The sequence below is a fragment of the Heloderma suspectum genome, chromosome 12, assembly GCF_057233095.1.
Source record: "Heloderma suspectum isolate Gila_16-S chromosome 12, 16-S_ref, whole genome shotgun sequence".
NCBI classification, from domain to species: domain Eukaryota; kingdom Metazoa; phylum Chordata; class Lepidosauria; order Squamata; family Helodermatidae; genus Heloderma; species Heloderma suspectum.
In genome coordinates, this window is record NC_139469.1 from 1,012,414 (window position 1) to 1,033,737 (window position 21,324).

At 56.8% G+C, this 21,324-nt stretch overlaps 1 protein-coding gene across 2 annotated transcripts in view; it reads right to left on the reverse strand.

The window, feature by feature from the left end:
- Nucleotides 1–19,322, reverse strand: part of SRL (sarcalumenin) — a 37,553-nt gene extending 18,231 nt beyond the window's left edge. Inside the window, exons 1-2 of one of the 2 annotated variants that reach the window (XM_084817947.1) lie at nucleotides 19,117–19,322; nucleotides 1,644–3,014 (exon numbers count right to left, since the gene is read on the reverse strand). In XM_084817947.1, coding sequence (XP_084674073.1) covers nucleotides 1,644–3,014; nucleotides 19,117–19,177 — 1,432 coding nt within the window. In that variant the 5' untranslated portion in view covers nucleotides 19,178–19,322. The remainder of the gene's footprint in view (nucleotides 1–1,643; nucleotides 3,015–19,116) is intronic. The other variant, XM_084817948.1, reaches the window with a different exon arrangement.
- Between the last annotated feature and the right edge of the window lie 2,002 nt (nucleotides 19,323–21,324).

Below are 21,324 nucleotides of genomic sequence, written 5' to 3' on the forward strand. Positions count from 1 at the left end.
AGGCACAGTGGAAGGCACTGGTCATCACCGGATTTGAACTAAGATTCAGTGGCCGGTCTAGTCAGCTTTCCTACATGGAATAGGCGTGCGCGGGGGGGCGGGATCTTGTCCTTTGCCGTAGACAGCAAACTGCCTCGTGCACTGCCTTCTGGCTGGCTTGGAATCCACCCTGGTAATGCATGTTTGGCCATCCTGAACAACAGGATCAGGCGACGGGGAAACGTGAAGTCTGCATCCATTCCCAAATTAGTATAGGGCTGATGAGCAAGGAGGCTCGCCCTGCTGTGTGGCTGCATCCAGGCAGGAAGGCCCTGTTCCTTTTGTCCCACCCTCCTGCCGTGCCTCTTTGGGCCAATGCGCAAGTGACTGTTCCTCTGCCAACCATGTCCCAATTCCTTTCCACGTCCCTGGGAGTCAGTGGAGCCCTGTGTGGATGCATTGCTGGGGCCCTGACAGGGTATGCTTGCCAGTGAAGGTCTGTGTTGCCAGCTGGGAGATGGGCCCAGCTAATCACACAGGGCAGCCGAGAGGGAGAGGGAGAGACCGACCCTTTCCAGTCCCCCAGGACAGCTGTGAGATGCAGCTCCAGTTACACTTTGGCCTCACCCATGTGTCCTCCCAAGAGCAGCATTAACAAAGGGACGCTGCTCCTGCTTCCTGCCCCCACCCAATGGCAGGTGATCATATGATCACTGGCGTGGAATTTACACTATGCCAACATCTTCATTATAAGGACACACACACCCCCGCCCCGAAAGCCCTGCCAGCAACGTACTGCCCTTGGAAGACAGCAAAATAATTCACATCGCTCAGAACCTTCCTGGTAGAAGCTGGAAACCCTGGATTTCTTCTGGTTGTACTTTGGACACTCCATGTTCTTAAAAACCCATCATTGGGGCAGGGGGACCTTAAAGATCAGCTATCAACATAGTGAACTCCTTGGGAAGTTTATCAAAATGCTGGAGGAAACTCATTTGGGTTTGAGTTCAGGAAGCCCTGTGCAACATGCCTGAGAATTACAACTTGTTTTAGATTGTAAGTCTGTGGGTACGGTTTGTTCTTTTTAACTCACTAATTACACACTACTTAGCTTTTGTGTTGTTGTTGTTATTAAATAACAACATGTTGTTGTCACTTTGTTGCAGAAGAAAAAGAACCACTTAGCTTAACAGAGACTTTGGATTTTTGCATGATTACAGCTACCTTTAAGTAGCTTTGCAGGTCGAACTTTTCCATTATCTGCCTCAGAAATGCTAAACTGATTATCTCTGAACACAACCCAAAGGACTGGTCCTGCTCTGCAGGGTTTAAATAGGCAAAGACTTTGTGGATATTGCGTCCAGCGCAAGGTGAGAAAACTCAGATGCTCCACAAGGCACATTCTCTTTGCTTATTTTGGCTCTCCACTACAAATGTGAAATGCCTTTAAACCCAAGCTGCCCATCTCACATCTGGAGCTGACCTTTTGGCAGCTGCTATCCCCAGGGCACCCCTGCCCCCAGGCCCCTCTGCCAGTTCCTGCTGGGCTCATACTCATGAGCCAAAGCATTCAATAGCAGGGATGGCAACCGGGTTAGGTCTGCTGAGGCAACTGCAGGAGGCATTTTATTTAGCACTACAACATTAGATGACGGAAGCAGAACCTCTCCGGGTGAGCCGGCCAGCAGCCACTGGTACTGGGGGGTTGCTGTGACCCACTGCGCTGGCTGCTTCAGCCACTGTGTCTGCAGCCAGAGCTGGCTGGGCCTGCTCAGAGGGCATTTCGTCATCCCCGCTGCTGGGAGAACCAGAGGTCATTTTTGTTTCGCTCAGGTCTTGCTCTTGGTGATGGAGATGGGAGTGGGCATCCGCCTCACGAACAGATACTGGGCTGCCATCTCTGTCAGGGGCATCTTCTGACTCTGCCTTGTCCACACCTTTCCCCCAGCCAGTATCCTCTGCCCCATGCTCTGCTCGTTGCTCAATGGAGCTCCCCTCTCCCTCTTCCAGGGGAACAACGCCATCTTTCTGTTCCTCTTCTGCATGAGAAATCCTTTCCTCTGCTAGGGGAGCATCTTCTGCTGCTGCTGCTTCATCTTTGTCTTCTTCCTGTGACTGGGAGTCACTATCCTCAGAATCTTCTCCTTCTTCCTCAGAATCTTCTCCTTCTTCCTCAGAATCTTCTCCTTCGTCAAGGGTGGCATCTGTCGCCCTTGCCACAGTGACCCCTTCTTCCTCATCAGAATCCTCTGCCTCCAGCTGCTCAGGACCACCTGCCATTTCCCTCCCTGCTCCTTCTCCCTCTCTTTGGCTACCACCTGCCTCCCTAGACTTCCTTGGCTCCTCTGACCCCTGGGGGCCCTGCTGCACTGTGTCAGGTGCCCCCAAAATGTTCCTTGCTGGGGAGGCATCGCTTAAGGCGTGGCTGCCACCAAGAGTGCCTCCATGTCCTTTTGCCAAGCCAGCAGTGTGTGTGATGTTGTCCCGCTGAGGAGCCATTTCCTTCTCTCTTGCCTCAAAGGGCTGGAGAAGGCTCTGGACGGGTTCTCCACTTCTTCCAGGGACAGTGTCTTTGCCATCACTCTCAAAGTGTCCTCGCTCATCCCCTGGGGCTTCTTCTCCAGCCAACATCCCCTCCTCTGTGTTGTCCACAGGATGTGGCTCAGGCTTTTCCTCCAAGCTGGGTCCACCTTCTTGCCCATCCATGTCATGCCCTCTGTCAGAGGCATCCTCTGGTTCAGCAATGTGGGCTTCATTTCTTTCCAGGCTGCCAGAAAGGTCATCATGGACATCCAGATCAGCACCCACCCTGGTGGAACCATCGGCATGAGGCAGCCTTCCCCTTGTGTCTGTGGCAGCGTCCTCCGGGTGACTGCTGGAGGGCTGGAGGGGGGTTCCCGTCCCAGGAGGCATGGCAGCAACATCTCTATACAGCAGCTTCTCCTTCTCCACTAGGCTTTGGTCTCCAGGCAACAAGCCGCCCTCTGCAAAGTTGGCAGCGTCGTCTGTGCCATCCGGGGCAGAAACTTGCAGTTCTAAATGGTTAGAACATGATCAGTCAGTTTGATCTGTGCCTGGCTTGCCTCTCTCCTCAAAAAGCCTGCTTATTTTTGCAAACGGGACTGTATGCAAAAACATACAGACCTGGATTCCCTTCCCTATTAAAGTTAGGCTGATGCTGATGTACATTTTGAGGCTCCTCTAAATACGTTTTCAATCCTATCCCAACCACCAGGCCTGGAATCCAGCTTGCTTTCCCTGCTCCTATCAATAAACTGGGTGCAAACAGGTGCTGGTTGGAGGGAATATATCTTGGATTACACAGGCAGTCCTTAGCAAGCCTCTTGGCCCTCTTTGCTGGGCTTTTTGCCTTTCTAGTCTACAAGCAGACAAAGAAAGAAGCTGGGGAAGGAAAGCTGCAGCTCAGAAGGGAGCAGCAGCAGCAACTCCCTTTTCTCTGCTGCTGCTCCCAAGACTTTTTGAAAGTTTTAGCATATCCCGAGGTGTTATTGACAGCCTGGCCAGGAGACACAAAACATGTTGGGCCCAATAAAGGTCACTCCTGGCGCACCTAGAGGTTTCCTGATCTCCTTTACATGCACTGGGGCCTTCCTGCTTTCCCTCCCACTGAAGGCCAGGAAAGACTACATTAGAAAAGAGGGGGCCCGGAGTCTATCTTTAGCGGCCTTGCTTCAGCTTTGCTTGCCCAGACTGACACAACATGGATCCTTCTGTAATATTTATTGTACAATTAAGGAGCCCAGTCCCACCCAGATCAGCCTTTGTTGTCTGAATAGACTAGCAGTGCTACAACAGACAGAAGCAAAGACCCACTTGTCAAGACCATTTCCTTGCAAACATGCCCCGTGAACAGAGAATGCAGAGCTAGAAACAGCAGCTTGCTCGTCCAAACCCCTGGAGCCATGACAGAGGACATTTCCCCTGTCAGGATGCAGATGTTTTAATTAAAAATATTTCCTTACTGCTACTGCAATCTCCCTCCCTGCTCCCTGCCCTTTATTAGGTAGAGACTGCTGCTCTGAACAACCATCACTCCAGACACCCCAGCTCCCTGGGATGACACTGGGGCCAGCCTAACCAAGAAGCCCAGGAAGCAATAGCCGAGGGCAGCACATTGCAGAAAGGGCACCATTTGTCTCATCCCTTTGCCTTTTCTGGAAAACATGACCCCGGCACAGGGGACGTGCTCACACCAGGCCCTGGCAGTCTGGCTACATCTGGGTTAAGAGGCTGCACTGCAGCATAGTGGGGGTCCACTCCCCCCACCCCAAGTCAGAGCTCAATGCCCGCATTATTCAGGGTGTTCCTGCACCAGAGAAGCTGGTGAGTGGATCTGGCCCGCATCTCACGAGGGACAGGAGAAGAGAGGAGTGGGTCACCTGCGCTCTCCATGGGCCCCCCGCCCACAAACATTTCTCATTCGCCAACAGATGCCTGAAATGAAGCCGCCTCCATTAGAAACAGCTGTGGCTCAGAAGCATAATCCCCCCTCCCACAAAGGCCGCACCCCACATGCCAATCCATAGCTCTTCCTCTGTACTTGGGTTTCCAGGCTGCAGGCCACGCACTCACCCTGCCGGAGGGAAGGAAGGACGGGGCTGCATTCCTAAAGCACCCCTGTGGCTGCACCCTCAGGCCAATATTTAAAGATGGCAATGGCAGAAGGCAAAGCCCCCCACCCGTCTTGTGGGGTCCATGCATTCAAGGGCCAGGTGGGCTCCCAATGGAGCTTTTTCTGTGGTGCCCAGAAAGAGGACAAGGAGAAAGATGGCAAGGAAATATTTCTCTCCCTCTCATCATATGAGAATCCAAAGGGGTCCTCCCATGAAGCTGCATGGTGGTCGATTCAGGCAAAAGGAAAGGCTTCTCCACACAGCACAGAGTTAAGCCATGGAATTTGCTACCCCAAGGTGTAGTGATGGCCACCCATTGCAATGGTTTTCAAGTGGGGTCAGCCAAATTCATGCAGGACAAGGCCATCGGTGGCTGCTAGTCCCGATGGCTACAGACTGCCTCCAGCATCGGAGGCAGTGAGCCCACGCACACCAGTTACGGGGGAACACAAGTGGCGGGGTGCTTGTGCGCTCCAGGCCTGCATGTGGCTTTCCATCGGGGCATCTGGCCGGCCACTGTGCAAACAGAATGCTGGACTAGAGGGGCCTTTGGTCTGCTCCAGCACGGCTCCTCCTCTGTCTTTATGTGAGCGCAGTTGAGCCATCATGTCCTCGTCAGACATCCCCCGTCCTGTAAGGAGGTGGGCTTCCCCTTCTCAGCACTGGGCCACCGCCCACCCCGGACTGTGAAGAGCAGCTGGCAACACACCCAGAGGCTGGCCCGCCTCACTGCTTCACTCGTGTCTTCCACTTCTGCTCTGATTAAGCCCCCTCCTTACAAAAGAGACCGGCCTAGGTCTACGGAACGCCCCGATGCCCTTCTGGAATGCCTCAGGCCAGCTGGATCCCCAGCACCAGGGCTGCGTGGCGTGGCAGGCAGTCTCCAGGGGACCACTTCGTCTGGCATCCCCCTCTTCCTCCCAGCCCCAGCACGCTCGGTTCCGGTGACCCAGGGCTCACTGCTTTGCTCAGGAGGAGGTGGCTGGGTGGGGCCCAGCGCAGCCCAGAGCCTGCTCTCTGCCTCGAGGGACCCAGTGCTCAGGCCCTGTTCCCTGTGGTGCAGTTCAGTAAGTTTGGACTCTGGACTTACACACACACACCCTTCCCTCTTCAGATGGTCACGGGTATCATTTCTCTTCCTTCAAAATGTGCTGCGTTGGGGGCCCTCATGTGCAGAGTGGGGCACTGGACCTCTGCCCCAAAGGCCTGCTTGGATGGCACCAGCACCTGCTCCTCCGCTTAGTACTTGCCCAGAGGCCGGCCGGGTCTTTGGGGCTGAACACTGCCAACCACCGCTTGCTCCTGGAGGCCTCTGCCATGAAAGGAGCCTGAATTGTTCCGGGGTGGGGTGGGGTGTCAAATCAAGCTCACCGAATGGGAAGGGCAGGGGGATCATGGAGGCTCCTGACCCCTCACTTCCTGTGACCTTCAAGACCTTACATAAGGAGCCCTTCCCTTCCTCCTTGCCCTCGCTGCCCCCAAATTGGGGGCCTTTAACTATATCAGGCACCAAATTGTGCTGAGCTGCAGATCGCAAACAGATGATTGCTTTGCAGCAAAACGGGCTGAAGGTTATGGGCTTAACACCCAGCAGCCTTCCTCATCGGGCTAAAAATACATCTGGCAACTGGGCGGGGGGGCAGCACCTGCTGGGAGACGCTCTGGGCCAAGGAAACTCCCGGGGCAGCTCATTCCCCTGCCTGGCCCGCCCGCCCTCTGCCCCCAAGCACACCAGCAAGGCCTTGCCGCCATCTCAGTCGAGGGCCTTCGCCAGAGGAGGGAGGGAATCCGCATTCCTGCCTCTGGATCTGTAGGGGGCAGGTGTGTGTGGGGGGAGGAGCAGCTCAGGCACGTTCCCACAAGCCCATCGTGAACCGACACTCTGTGACGTGCCACACAGCACTGCACATGTGCCGCGAGAGCCAAGGGGGCCACAGAAAGCGTGCAGGTGGGTGGGAGACCGAGTGAGCCTTCTCCTGGAGGCCACGCTCCAGCCGGGGCCAGGGGCAGCAAGGCAGGACATGGCCGGGAGCGTCTCAGGAGTGTCCCCCTCTGCCACCGCCGCTCCCTTCGCAGGCAGAGCCCAAGTCCATCACACCTGCCGCGCACAGCACTGCTGCCACCCGCCGTGCCCCCCTTCATGGACACCCAGCACTGGGGTCTTTGGGGCGGGAGACACATCTGTGAGCAAAGCTGGCCAGCCACATGGCGCAGCGTGTGGAGGCCCCCCCACATCCGTGGCCAAGGCTTGGGCATCCCCGAAGGGCCAAGGCAAAGGGGCGGCGCGGGGGGAGCTCAGCCTGCCCCGACTCTTCCAACTGGACTAGTCCCAGCAGGAGCACTCCACAGGGACTGGCAGCCAGGCTTACCTTGGTGCCCCAGGCAAATACTGCTGCCCCCTCCGGCTTGGGGCAGTGCCCCTGAGCCTGGAGTGGTGAAGAGGCTGCCTTCTCACTGAGGTCAAACACAAACCCTTCCTCACACACGTGACAAGACAGCGGTAAACCTGGGTTTGCCGCAACAGAACGCCTGGCCCAGCCAGCCCCGGCTCTCAGGCATGACGCGACCTCCTGGCTGCATTTACTCTTGGCATCTCGGCAGGCTGAGCACGCTTCCCAGCCGCTGCCACCCCCCATCCCCAGCGGGGCTGTGCAGGACGGAGAAGGGGAGTCAGTGCTGTTGCTTCTTCTCTCCTGAGGCATATTCAAGGCAGGCCACGGGGGGGGGGGGGGCGGCGGCAACAGCCATCCGTCACAAAGACCCGCAATCACAGCTGACTGAAAGAGTGCGGGCACCAACCGGAAGAGCTGGGATGACAGGGCAGGCAGGGTGGGGTCCCTCCCACACCATCGCTGGGGCAGCCTAAAAGCCGGGACAGGACGGAGCCGCCCCTGTAGATCGAAAAAGCATGCCAAAAGTAGCACACTTCTTAGAGACACTTGAGGAGGAAGGCCCTTGCAACATTGTATTATCATTAACCCCATAACGCCCAGAACACATCGGGAACGGAACGGAATGGCCCGGAACGGACACTTCCGAGCAAGCCAGATCAACCAAACCCACCTGTCACGCCTAACTCCAAGGCAGGGATGTATTAAGCCACAAAACGTCCACAGAAACCATGTTCCAGTTCCCGTTCCAGGCCATAGTCCGTATTGAAGAAAAATGGCCTGGAACAGCCACTTCCGAGTGAGCCAAATCAACCAAACTCACCAGCCAAACAATACTAGAGGAGACAGATATAATAAGCTCCAAAACCTCCACAGAAACCGTGTTTCAATAGCCGTTCCGGGCCACAATCCATATTCTGGAAAACAGGCCGGAATGGCAACCTCCGAGTGAGCCAAGCCAACCAAACCCACCAGCCCCATGTAACTGGATGGGACTGTTGCAATACGCTCCATGACATCCATGGAAACCACACTTCAATGCCTGTTCCGTGCCACAGTTCACATTCCCAAACAATTTAACTTTCCACTATCTGACTTACACATGCAGGGGAAGATTAAGGGGACATGCTGCAATGGTTTTCAGTGGTAAATTAGACAAATATTACATTGGTTGGTTTAATAGTAGACAAATTTAATTTGATTATGGCTGCATAATTTTGGACTAGGCTAGGTTGCTTCTTTTCCCATGTAGGATTATAATATTATGTGTCTTGTTCATTTGCATGTAAGAGATACCCCAGAAACTCAATGCTCATCCATTACATCACAGCAGGGCTACAAGGAGCGAAATCCCAGTGTCCACCAAAAAGTGGATGGCACAAATCAACCCTTGGAAGTTTTCAGGATTGGAACCAAACTTCACATGCAGCCTCTCTTAGTCAGGAAGCACCTGATGCACCATCAAAACCTTGCACAATTACCCCAGAGGAGGGGAAATCCTCAGTGCAACAAATAGAGGACGCCTGCAAGGAGCAGAGTGGCAGTGATCTCAAACACTCTTGCCACACAAACTTCTGTAGGTGACCAAAATAATCCACAGTGACCACCAAACAACACAATAACCCATGATGGGTTAAATAAGCCCTAATACAGACTGTGGGTTAGCAGAGTGAGTTATTTCTGCCAAATAAGCCATCATAGGTTATAAAATTCCTGACAGATGGTGTGATAACCCACAATGGGTTAAGTAAGCCATTGTGGCTTCTTTAACTCATCATGGGTTATCGTGATGTCCAAACCCACTCTCTACCGCATGCCTCTGGCATGACACTACATTTATATCCCACCTACCTTCAAGAAGCTCATGGTGAAATATAATGCTCTCCCCAGTTTGTTCTTGCAACAACCCTGTGTGGCTGGTTAGGCTGAGAGGTGTGAATGGCCACAGGCCACAGGGAGCTTCCAGAGCAAGTGGGGCTCCCCCACCCTAGCCTGATATTTTAAGCATAAACCACACCACACCCATGGGCTGCTCTTGGAGGGGGCCTATGCAGATCTTCCCCTAGACCCTGTAGACGCTTCATGATGAACTGCACCAGCGCCATCTCGTAAAATGAACCGTGGTGCATTTGGTTAATTTCAGACACTCAGGAGTTGCCATTCTGGGCTATTTGCCATTCTGGGTGCAGTGTCATCAATATGCGGATGACACTCAGCTCTACCTCTCATTCAAATCTTCACCAAGGTTGGCCGTAGAATCCCTGTCCAAATGTCTGGAGACGGTGAGTGGCTGGATGGGGAGGAATAAGCTGAAGCTCAACCCTGACAAGACCGAGGTACTTTTGGTGGGAGACAAGAGGAGGCTGGGGGATGTTGACCTGGTGTTGAATGGGGTACAGCTACCCTTGAAAGACCAGGTCCGCAGCCTGGGGGTCATTTTGGACTCCCAGCTGTCCATGGAGGCTCAGGTGTCAGCTGTGAGCCGGACAGAGCTGTAACAACTCCATCTGATACGGCGGCTGCGTCCCTACCTTCCCGACCATCTGCTCCCATCGGTAGTACATGCCCTGGTCTCCTCTCGTTTAGACTACTGTAATGCACTCTACGTGGGGTTACCCTTGAAGACGGTTCGGAAACTGCAGCTGGTACAGAACGCGGCGGCTCGCCTGATTAAAGGCAGCCGCCGGCGAGATCACATCACTCCAGTGCTGAAGGAGTTGCACTGGTTACCAGTTGTTTTCCGGGCCAAATTCAAGGTGTTGGTTTTGACCTTTAAAACCCTATATGGTTCCGGCCCAGCCTATCTTAAGGAGCGCCTCCAGCAACACCAGACAGGCCGCTTAACAAGATCAGCCTCGGATGGCCTTCTCTCTGTCCCATCAGCCAGGACAGCTAGACTGGTGGGGACGAGGGAGAGGGCCTTCTCTGTGGTGGCCCCCACTCTGTGGAACTCCCTCCCTAGGGAACTCCATCATGCCCCCTCTTTAATGAGCTTCTGTCGTGCATTAAAAACGTGGTTGTTCAGGCAGGCATTAGGGGTGGGTTAGGGTATTTTTTTTAAAAAAAATTTATGGTAAAATTTTATTGTTTTAAATTGTTTATGGTGGGTTGTACATCGCCCAGAGTGGCTGGGTGACCAGTTAGATGGGCGATTAATAAATTTAATAAATAAATAAATAAATATTTGCCTACAACACTTTGTGGCTCATTTCACTCACTCAGAAGTTGCCGTGCTGAATTGTTTTGCACAATGCGGCCCATAGCCCAGAACAGCTACTGACATGTGGTTTCCATGGAGGTTTTGGAGCTTGCTATATCAATCCCATCGAGTGATGTGTGACTGGCGAGTTTGGTTGGCTTGGCTCACTCGGAGGTTGCCAGTCTGGCCTATTTTCCAGAATGTGGACTGTGGCCCGGAACGGCTATTGAAACCTGATTTCCATGGAGGTTTTGGAGCTTATTATATCTGTACCCTCTAGTATTGTTTGGCTGGTGAGTTTGGCTGATTTGGCTCACTCGGAAGTGGCTGTTCCAGGCCATTTTTCTTCAATACGGACTATGGCCTGGAACGGGAACTGGAACATGGTTTCTGTGGACGTTTTGTGGCTTAATGCATCCCTGCCATGGAGTTAGGTGTGACGGGTGGGTTTGGTTGATCTGGCTCACTCGGAATTGTCCGTTCCGGGCCATTCCGTTCCGTTCCGGATGTGTTCTGGGCGTTATGGGGTTAATGATAATACAATGTTGCAAGGGCCTTCCTCCTCAGTTATTGCCCTCAAGCGACGTGCGCTACTTTTGGCATGGTTTTGTCGATCAACAGGGGGCGCTCCGGCCCGGCTTCTACCGCGCTCCCCATCGCCAGTGTGCGGATGCAGCGCGCTCCAGGAGCTCCTCCGCGCCGCCTCCCTCTGCCCTGGGGTCACCCCTTCGGGCCAGCAGCCAACTCACGCAACCAGTCAGTCACGTGTCTGCCAAAAGCAGTGTGTTAAATCTTGCGGTCCGGTCCGTCTCCTCTGAGATGGTCGCAGCCCGCGAGGCACCCGCTGGTGGCCAGATTCGGAATGGCTCAGAGGCTGCCACAAGTCGCGGGGAGGGGGGGGGCATTCGCGCTGCACCGGGACGGGTGCGGGCGCAGGGGGGTGGCGAGAAGGCAGCCGATGGGGATGCTCGGCGCTTTCCCAAGCTGCTGGGGGGGGGGGCATCCGGCCTGGGCTTTCCTGTGTAATCACAGCCGCAGGGAACCTACTGCGAGTGCCGCCAGAACGGGCGGGGGGCGAGGAGAAGCCCTTCGCCCAAGATGGTGGCGGGGGGGGGCTGCAGTGCGTGCAGAGGAGGGGTGGAGGGGCGAAGCTTTTCTTGCCTCTGCAGGAGAAACTGCAGCTGCCCAACTTCCCCCCTGTGCCCGTGGCCAGGTGCCACTGGCGGGGAAGCCACAGAAGGCGCAGCAGAGCCCTAGGGAACGGGGGCGAGGTCGACTCCATCGTGCCAAGGATACACCCGGCAGCAGCGGGCACCGAAGAGGCCTGGAGGCAGCAGGACTGGCTCAGGTGTGAAGCCAGCATGCCAGCAAGGCCCGCGGCCAGCCGCCAGCCCCCCCCCCCAGCTCTCTTTCAAGGGAATGGTGAGGGGCGATTTAATTCAGCAACAAACCGATGTGTCAGTTTGCTAGAAAGGCCGATCCTTCCCCTGCTGTGTTGAGAAAGTTCTCTCCATTGCTTTCAGTGGCTCTTTTTAAAATGACGGATTTTATTCATTTACTATTTATCCAAAAAGGTATATCCTGCCCTTCTAGTGCTTACACACCACCTGGGCAGCCAACAACAATGTAAAAGTACTGTAAAATATAATACAATTCCAAACAAGAAGATATACAATTGAGTAAAAACAGACAGGAGCAGTGGATAAAACTGAGGCACTGGATAAAAACTTAGTTATCTGATAAAATGAATGCCTGACTGAACATGAAGCTTTTTGCCATCTGGTGAACCACTGCAAGAGAGGGGGTGCCACCGAGCTAGCCCATGGGACATTTTGCAGGACTGGCCCTACCGTTAGGCAAAGTGAGCCGGTCGCCTCAGGCGGCAGATACTGGGAGGTGGCAGCAAGGTGCTGGAGGAGAGAGCTGCGTGCACAGCACAGCCTGATGTGCACCCCCTACGCAAACCTGCTGCCTTCAGGGTGGCGGCAGGTGCTGGCCTGTTACCCAGAAAGATGCAGCTGCCAACAGGATGGAATGGGAAGGGGCGCCATCTTCATTGGTTTATTATTTAGTTTGTCACATTTCCATACTGCCCAACAGCCACAGCTCCCTCAAGTAGCAAAGATGTCCTGGGCTGGCACAGCCAGAGAGAAGGCCCTACCCCGCCCCCCCATCAGTCGAGACCGCACCCTATCTGGGACATGCAGAAAGGCCAGACCTGAGGGCGCGGACAGGCTGGGTGGAAGGAGGCGGGCGCAGAGGCATCCTGGACCTCAGCCATTTGGACTTTGAAGGTCCTCTCCAGCACTTTGAAGTGTGCCGGGAAACAAATGGGTCAGCAGTGCAGCCCTTCCGGGGCGGGTGTGGTAGGATCCCGTAAGCGAGCACCCTCAGCCCTCGCACCACTGCAGTCGGACCTGTTGCAGCGTCTGGAGACTCTTGGAAGGTGGCCCACGTGGGGCGCACAGCCCTACAGCAATTCAGGCTTGATGCAGCTAGGCATGTGCTGCTGTGGTATTTGGTGCTTTATTGCTGATACATTTTAAGCCACCTTGAGGGCTTCTGGAGCCAAATATTGGTGAAGAAAATTGTGAAATAAATATATGCCCAGGTTAGGGCTGTTTCTGACTTCGTCAGCTACGAAACCTGCTGCAACCCTATTTCCAAATGCCACCCACAAGCTGCCAGGCCTCAGCCATTTTCCGCACTCCCTCCCAGAAGAGCCCCGGGGCAGTGTCCGGATACAATGGAATTATGCAAACTAGAACTTGGCACTGGCCCAGCACCAAGCTGGAGCCACTTCAGGGCACAAATGTTCCATCCAGCCGTGTGCCCTGCAGGGCTTTGGAACCACCCTGGTTATTATTGTACCTGATGCATTGCTCTGGGGAGCAGAACATGCCTTGGAAGGCATCTCTTGCAGGCTTCACAGCCTCTGCCTCCCAAGTAGTCAAGGGGGTTTGGGGATTGAACAGCTCTCAGCTGGAGAAAAGCATAGAGAGAAGCATGAATATCACGGACTGCACTGTTGGGGGAGGGAAGCCTTTGTAATGCCCCCAAATCCTGAACAAAGGTGCAAGGTTTTGAGCTGCACAGATCTCTACTTCAGCATAGCTATGATTGGGCCCTGGGAATCCCAGCTACCATCCTGCCTTCAAGGGGAACATCCCTGCTGTCATCTTAAAATAGCCCAGCTCTGTGCCTAGCACTGTCACTGTTTTCTCCAGGCCTGAATGGCTGCCCATTTGGCATGTGGCTGGACTTCACACCTGGTGAAAAGTCCAGCTGGCTGCTCGAGCAAGGAGGGAGTTTCTGCCACCAGCCAGAAGATCTCAGAAGAGCTCCCTGCCACACACACACACACAACTTCCTTTCCACTGCTGCAGCAATGTTACTGGCCTACTGCAGGAGCAATTGGTCCTACAACAGGCCAGCCAGCGGGGCTAGCCCAAGGGCACACGGTCATTCTGGAATCCAAGCAACTGCTCTAGGGCTGGCCTCTATATGAGGCATCTATATGAGGTGTCAGTGGCCTTGCTGCCACACACAGATCTCAGAGGCTACAGGCAAAAGATCTATGAGAAGGCTGACGGGGAGCCTGCAATGGAAGCATGTCTGCGGAGCAGGTCCCATGGTCCGCTCAGTGACTGCCATAAACGACATGGTATGGGGAGTTTTATTCTGACTGCACTCCAATGGCCCCCGTGACTTCTTTAAAAAACCTTGCATAGCTCAGCCACGGGGAGATGGGGCATCACAGACATTGTGCGCGTAGTTAAGAGTCTTGTGAAATCATACAGAACGTTTGATGCAACATTCTGAAAAGAATTTCAAGCTGCTACTTCAGGTGCACTTTTATGTTTGCCAAGACAAATGGGCGAAGGGGGGAGATCAGGGGCGCTGGGCAGTTTGTTTGCTGACGCCAAAAGGATAGTGATGACGAGCTGGAACTGCCACCTGGCGCTCTCCGTTGAGGATTGCTGCAAGAGGATATGAGGTGTCACGATCTCATGCAAGGCAACTTCTCCTGCACAGAGGGATGCAAGTAAAGATGACGCCATGTCCACATTTAGGGAACAAGAGACTCAATGTGGGCTTGCCTGGAATGGAGAATAATCCCAGAAGAATATATGTTTGTTGCACTTGTCACTGCTGTCAATGAGTAACGGGGTCATCCGACAGCACCTGTGGCTGCTTCATTCATGCCGCTTTGTCACTATATTTGTCACTATAAATTTTAAAAACTGAGAAGGTTTTTTTAGGGTTGAAAGGAGAAGGGGAAGGAATCAAGAGTGTGCTTCTTGGGCCACTGGGCACACTGGAGACCAGCTGCCAACATCAGGAGAAGGGGCAGCTGCAGCAGCTGCAGGGGTCTGCTGCCACCTGCCTCTCAGTCTCTGGAAGAGCACTGCACCCCCGTCACCGCTGGGCTGCCAGGCAGGATGCTGCAGCCCCCATAGAACACCTGGCGGTGCCCACATGCGGGCGCTCCCCTCCAGCAACATCCTTGCCTTGGAGCAACAAGAAAAGAAACGGGACTATTTCAAGGCAGGTTTCAGTCTGGAGCATTCTCTCTCTGGATCCATTCCAGTTCTGCCCAGATGAAAAGCAGGGAATGGAGCCAAGCTGCGCAGCCGGACGCAGCACGGCTGGTGGATGATGGCAGAGCCGCCCCCTCAAGCGCAACTCACCATTCCTGGGCAGAAGCCTTTGGGGCCCGTCTGCCTCCCCCGCAGAAGTGCGTATCAGAAGCACCCACCCCAGAAGGCTGCCACGCATGGCAGCTTCCCCACTGAGAGGGCCCAACCCCGAAGGAGAGACAGGGGGAGGCGTCCTGTTTCCCTGGGTGTTGGAATGTCAGCTGCAGGGTGAGGTCAGCGGCTGGTGTCCCCATGTCCTCATCGCCACCTCCTGCTGGTCCCGTTAGTAGCTCTGGCCTTGCAGCGCCCGGTACGAGGATTGGCTCACTGGGCCTCTGCCTTGCAACGGTCACCTGCAAAAGCACCGCGATTGCTGGAGAACACGCGTGCCAGAAGTGGCCCTCAGAGCATACACAGAGTGCACCAGCCCTACAGCTCCCTCGCAGGCAAGAGTCAGGCACGCTGAGGCTAAAACAAAGCAGGGGGAGGGTGGCTCTGTTTTTTTCTGCAGGCACGCACCCGCACATGCAAACCATTTCTCAACAACCCCAAGTCCTGCCACAATAACACATTATGCAAATCAAGTCCATTTACATACGCTCACTCCATGTTGGACATTAGCCTGCATCATGGGGGGGGGGGCGCTTCATGTTACGTGGAAAGACACAGGGAGGTGCCCAGGGATGCACCACAGCTGTGAGGGTCAGAACCTTGCTCCTTTGGGGTCCACAAGGGAGGAACTGCAGGCCACCTCAGATGCATCAAGGTGCACGGCAGCCTCACAGGCCTGCAGCGATTGTGCAGCTCCCATGCAAACATGTCTCATGAATGGAAAGAACCGGACAATCGCAAGTGAACAGCACTGCCCCAAAGAAGAGAGGGAGGGAGGCACCCAAGAACCCATGGCTGTCCTGAGAAAGAGCTGCTTCAGGAGCACAGAGGGTCCAGGCCTCCCTGCTTCTCTCCGAGGACCTCGCTGCTGGCCATCTCTTGCCCAGAGTGAAGCAGGAGCCCCTTCCTCAAACTCAGCATGCCTCAAGCCTGCAGCGGGCCACAAACCTCAGCAAAACAGACCAGGGGTCAGGCACGGGGCTGGAGATTCTTGCCAAGCTCAGAGCATCGCCTGCAGGCACACAAGGCAGCCACCGTGCTGAAGCTAGGCAGGGCTGGGTCTGGTCAGTGCTTGGCGGGGTGACCACCTGGGAATCCCATGGAGCCACCTTGAGTTCCACAGTGGAAGGAAGGTGGGATATGAATGAATGAATGCCCCAGCCACTATTATTGGCTGCCACTGGGTAACCACCCCACCCCACCACACAAATATAGCTGCGGTGTGTGCTCTCTGCTCCTCAGAAGCCACTGAGCGGCCTGTGCAGACACAACCTCTGCGGCCATTCGCAGCATCTCCAGCAATGGAGCCTCCTGTGCATCTATCAGATGCAGTGTCAAACTCCTCCCCTGCATCACAGAAGCACCTCTTGCTTTGGCCTCTGCCCCCACCTAAACTGCCTCACCTCTCTCTCAGAACTGTGCAGTGATAAATGTGCTTGGGTTTTTGAGTTGCTTTTAAAAGGGGGTGGTAGCAAGGGCCAGGGGTTGCATTAGTGGTGCCAGGCCTTGAGAAGTCTAGAAATGGCAGACAAAAAGGCATTTAATTTCTTCCAGAGGGGCAGTCATGTTAGTCTCTTACAGCAAAAGCAATAAAGAGACTTGCGGCACCTTAAAGACTAAGAGCTTCACCACACGAGGCTAAACCCCTCATCCTTACCAGGGCTTCTACTTCGGGATTCTTTGCGGGATTAAGATCGGCTCCTTTACACAGGCAGATACATGCTTTGAGTCAGAGAATTCTTTTCTCAATAAGTTCTATATGTTTCATCTTCCAGCCACTAGATGATGCTGTGGTTGTAGCACAACTCCGCCATTGCATTTAGTTGATATATCAGATTACAGTTCCTTATCAGATTATCTCTGATCTTTTAAAAAGTGGGATAAAGGTCAGAAAGTGTGGGAGAAGCCCTGGAGGTTGACAATGTTGTGTACAGGACCCACAAACTTCCATGAGTGACCAATCACAAGTGTGCAATAAAAGCTTCATGTAGAAATGCTCTAAGACATCTATTCTGGCACAAACTTTCATGGGCTAGCCCTACTTCATCAGATGCAGGGTTTAAATAGCGATGCAAGAACAAGACCACCCCAAATATATGCAGCTTCCAGAACACTCTGTAGGAGGCCTACTTCCCCTCTCCATCCCATCTTGCAAACCTCTCCAGCCCTTGAAGGTCATCGCAGCCTTCACAAGTACAGACAGTGCTACATGGCCCACGGGGCACAGCCAAGAAGGACCAAACTCTCTGCTGCCCTTCACCTCCTGTCCTGGATGAGTTCTGAGATGGCAGAACCAACAGAACCAGTTTGCATTCAGTCCCAACCTCTTCGCATTCAAATTCGCAGCACATGGCTCAGTACCCTCAAAAGAGATATCAAAACAGAACAACCAGGAACACAGCGGGCCCTGGGAAGAAGATGCCCATCCAGGAATCCACTCCATCAAAATGCAAAACTCAAAATGCAAAACAATTGCGAAAAAATAAATAAATGCAAAACTCAAAACAAGATGCAAGGCTTGTTTGCAACAGGGTTAGGCTTGGCTCTGAACTGGACACCCAACAACTGCTCAGGGGAAGCAAAGCTGGTCTTGACCGGAGGGTGCTCATCGCTGCCGACTTCAGAAGAGAAAGCAGTTCTGCCCCCTCGCAGGCAGGCAGGCAGGCAGGCAGGCGCCGCTCAGGCCACCGGCGTTGCCCTCGCCTGGGGAACAGCAGGCCAGCCTACCCTGCGGTCCCTGCAGCCAGCCCGCTCTGGCCTGGCACAAGGCCTTCCGCACCTGGCTACTCAGCAGGAGATTACTTCCCCGCCCACATGGCCCCGCCCCGTGAGGGTGCACCCAGCCCAGGGCCTCAGCCCCCCAGCAGCTGTTCACAGCGCAACAGCAAGAAGGGCTCAGCCAGCCACGCACATCGAGGGAAGGCTTCCCAGATTACAGAAGGCCACGTCCACACCGGCTCAGGCCCCAGCGCCTCTCATGTTCGAAACTCGGCCCCGAGAGCTGCTGCCCGAGATGGGAGCGGGGAGGGGGGAGGAGGCGCGTGTGGGGCGGTCGGCAGCCCAGTGACAGGCCCGGCCGGCCTTCCCCGCACAGGCGCGCGCCCGCGGCCGGCCGGGCTCAGCCCCTGCCTTGGCCCTGGTGCGCACCCGCGGGCAACGCCAGCACCGCCGCTGGCGCGGGAGGCCTCGCGCTGCGGCCCAGCTCCCGCCGGACGCGCTGCCACGCCGCCGACGCCCCGGGACGCCCGGACGGGCCCGGCCCCGCTGCCGGGGCGCATCGCGCTCCGGCCAGCGGGAAGAGCCCCCGGCGCCGCTCAGCAGCGCCCTGCCACGGGCGCGTGCCACAGAGGAGCCCCCTGTGCGGGGACGCGGTCCCGCCGCCGGCCCCCTTTGCCCTCGGGACGGAGAGCGGACGGCCTTAAAAGGACGGGACGCGCGGAGCCGACTCCCGGGCGCGAAGGCAGCAGCTGAGCTGGCCGCGGCGGGCGCGGGCGCGGGCGGGGGCGGCACTCCGGGGTTCGCGGGTCCAGTTACACGCCTGCTGCCATACTTAGCCACACGGAGGCAGCTGCGAATACAGCGCCCAGCCAGGGGCCCAAATTAACTCAAGGGCGATCAAGGGGACGGCCGGGAGGCACACAGCCCTCCTCCGCCCGCAGGTCCCCCGAAGACGGGCCGGCTGACAGCGCGGGCCGGGCCGGGCCGGGCCGGGCCGGGCCGGGCGCTGCGCCCGAGGGCACGGGGCGGCCTCTGCGGGAAGCGGCTGGTCGCGGCGCCGGCTGCCTGCCTCGCTGCGGGGAGAGGCCGCCCGCGCGGCCCACAGACCCGCCCCCGGTCCCGCAGCTCTGCCCCGCTCCAGCGTGCGCCGCCACCGCTCTCGAGGGCTGCGCCGGAGGGGGGCGCCGCGGGCACCGGGAGAGGGGAGGCCCGCTCGCTTCGCGCGCCCCGCCCCAGCTGCCGGACGCGGCGCACGTGGCGGGCTCCCCGCGTCCGGCGGGGCGCCTCGGGGCAGGCTGCCGCAGCCGCCAAGTGGCGGCACGCAGCGAGGGCCCGGGGCCTCCCGCGGCGGCGGCGGGGGCGCAGCCGGCAGGGCACCTGGGCCTCCGTGCGGGAGCAGCCAACGACCCCGGAGGCAGACGCCCGGCGGCGGCGCCAGGCCATACCTGCAGTCCCGAGGAGCAGCAGCGGGGCCACGCAGCAGCAGAACAGCCCGAGGCCCCTCATGGCGGCTGCCCGGAGCGCCCTTCCCGGCGCTATTTATACCACGGCGCGTTCGCGGCGGCCCCGGGGCAGGCGGCTGGCCGGCTGGGTCGCAGGGCCCGCGCAGGGGGTGCCTGGTGCCGGACTGCCGAGGCCCCGCCCGCCCGCCCGCCCGGCGCAGCCAGTGTCAGTCACCGCGAGGCAGCAAGCCCCAACGAGGGAGGCGGGGCGGGGCGGGGCGGGGCGGGGCGGGGCGGGGCGAGCAGCCGGCAGCCCCGGCCGCTGTCCGAGCCGGAGAGCCCCGGGCGGGGCGCGGGCGCGGGGCTCACAGCCAGGCAAGCCAGTCTGATCGCCGTTCAAGGGGCTAGTCCTCCTGACTCGGGCGGTCTCCTCACCCGTGCGAGAGGGGAGTGGGGCTTATCCGAGCAACAGGCTGGTGGGAAGACCAGTTCGACCCCGCAGACGGTGCGGCGAGGGCCCCTCAGCCGCTGCCAGATCACGCGGCTGCAAATTGGGGTCTGCTGCTGGGGGTGCCTCGGAGGTGCGGCGTGCCCCAGGCAGGTGTAGCTGCGCGCTGCGAAATCTGTCCCGGGCGCGCGCACACGACGTCTAGACTGAAACGCCGCACACTCTGCAGAGGCCAGCGCGCGTGTGGCCCCGTATCAGAACGAAATCAGGCAGCCGAGATCCGGGCAGCCGCCGCCACAATGGAAGAGGTTGATGGGGCACCAAGCGTGGCCCGAAAGTGGTGGGAGGGAAGACGGACCGAGGCCTGGGGGAGCCACTAAAACAGAGCAGGCATTCTAGCGAGCTGCTTTCATTGTTCTTGAGGAAGACCTACCGTTGAACTGTGTTGGGCGGTCTTCGAGAAACCCGTCGCCGCTTTCTACCGCCAGCTTGAGAGCCCGGCCTCTCCCACTCCTGTTTTTCACTGCATATACCCCCCAGCCCCCCCCCCGTGCCCTCCTGTCAGTTTGTGCCCTCTCCACACTCAAACTGATGAGCTCCACATAGCTGCCCTGGGCCCGTGCCCAGGGGCACCGATGAAGCAGGCGGCTGTCAGCAAAGCGGCCCCAGCAGAACTCCCGCACGGCCCGCCACACAGCTCCCCCGTCCCCACGGCTCAGGGTGGCAACGCGTCCTGGCCAGGCCATCTCCGTTCACCCTCCTCGGACTAAAAACTGCAGCCGTAGGTCCCCGCAGCACACGGCTTTCATGCACCACATCATTTGGAGACAGAACTTTAAAAACCCGAATGATCAAGGGGCACCTCCCCCGAGAGGAAAGGTGGCAACGCCTGGACAGCTGAGCTTCGAGAAAGGCGAGGGAGGCAAGACCCGAGAGAGGCGCGCAAAACGATGCCCAGCGTGGAGCCAGCGGGCAGGGAGACGTTTTCCTCCCCATCTCCTAATGCTAGAGCCCAGTGGGGTCCTCCCAGGAAGCTGAGCAGTGGGAGATTCAGGACAGGCCAAAGGCAGGACTTCTTCACACAGCGCAGAGCCAACGTGTGGAATTCGCTTCCACCAGACATGGCGATGACCACCCCTTTGGATGGCTTTAAAGGGGATGAGAGCCGTTCCTGGAGGAAAAGGCTGTGTGCTCCCTCCAGCGTCAGAGGCAGGCTGCCTGTGCGCACCAGTTGCTGGGGAAGGTGGGCGGAGGGGTGCTGTGGCACTCCTGTCCTGCCTGTGGGCTTCCCATTGGGCATCAGGCTGGCAGTTGTGTGGAGAGGATGCTGGACCAGACAGACGCTGCAGGGCTCTGCTCGAGCTCCTCCTGACATCTGTCCCAGGCAGGGCAGCTGTTTCAGAGGGTCCCTCTGGCGGGCATCCTAGAAATGTCAGGCAAAGGAGCCCACATTCAGGCACCTCACTGAAGAGTAGGAGTTATTCATTCAAGCCCAGTTAACGCCTTGTTGTAGGTTTTGCAGGGGAAAGAGTGTATTTTTGGCTTCTTGATTTTCACAATTTGCCTCACTACCCTTCTTGTTCTGCAAGCTGAAGTCTAGCCCAAGAGACGTGCAAGACAGGCCAGCACCAGAGAGGGAGAGCCCCCCCACCCCTTCCAGGGGAAGGTACTGGTGGCAACGTCAACCACTGGCATGAATGGGGCTGTCCCCCCACCCCAATCCCTGACTTTCCTCCTCCAGCAACAGCACCCAAAAACTGACA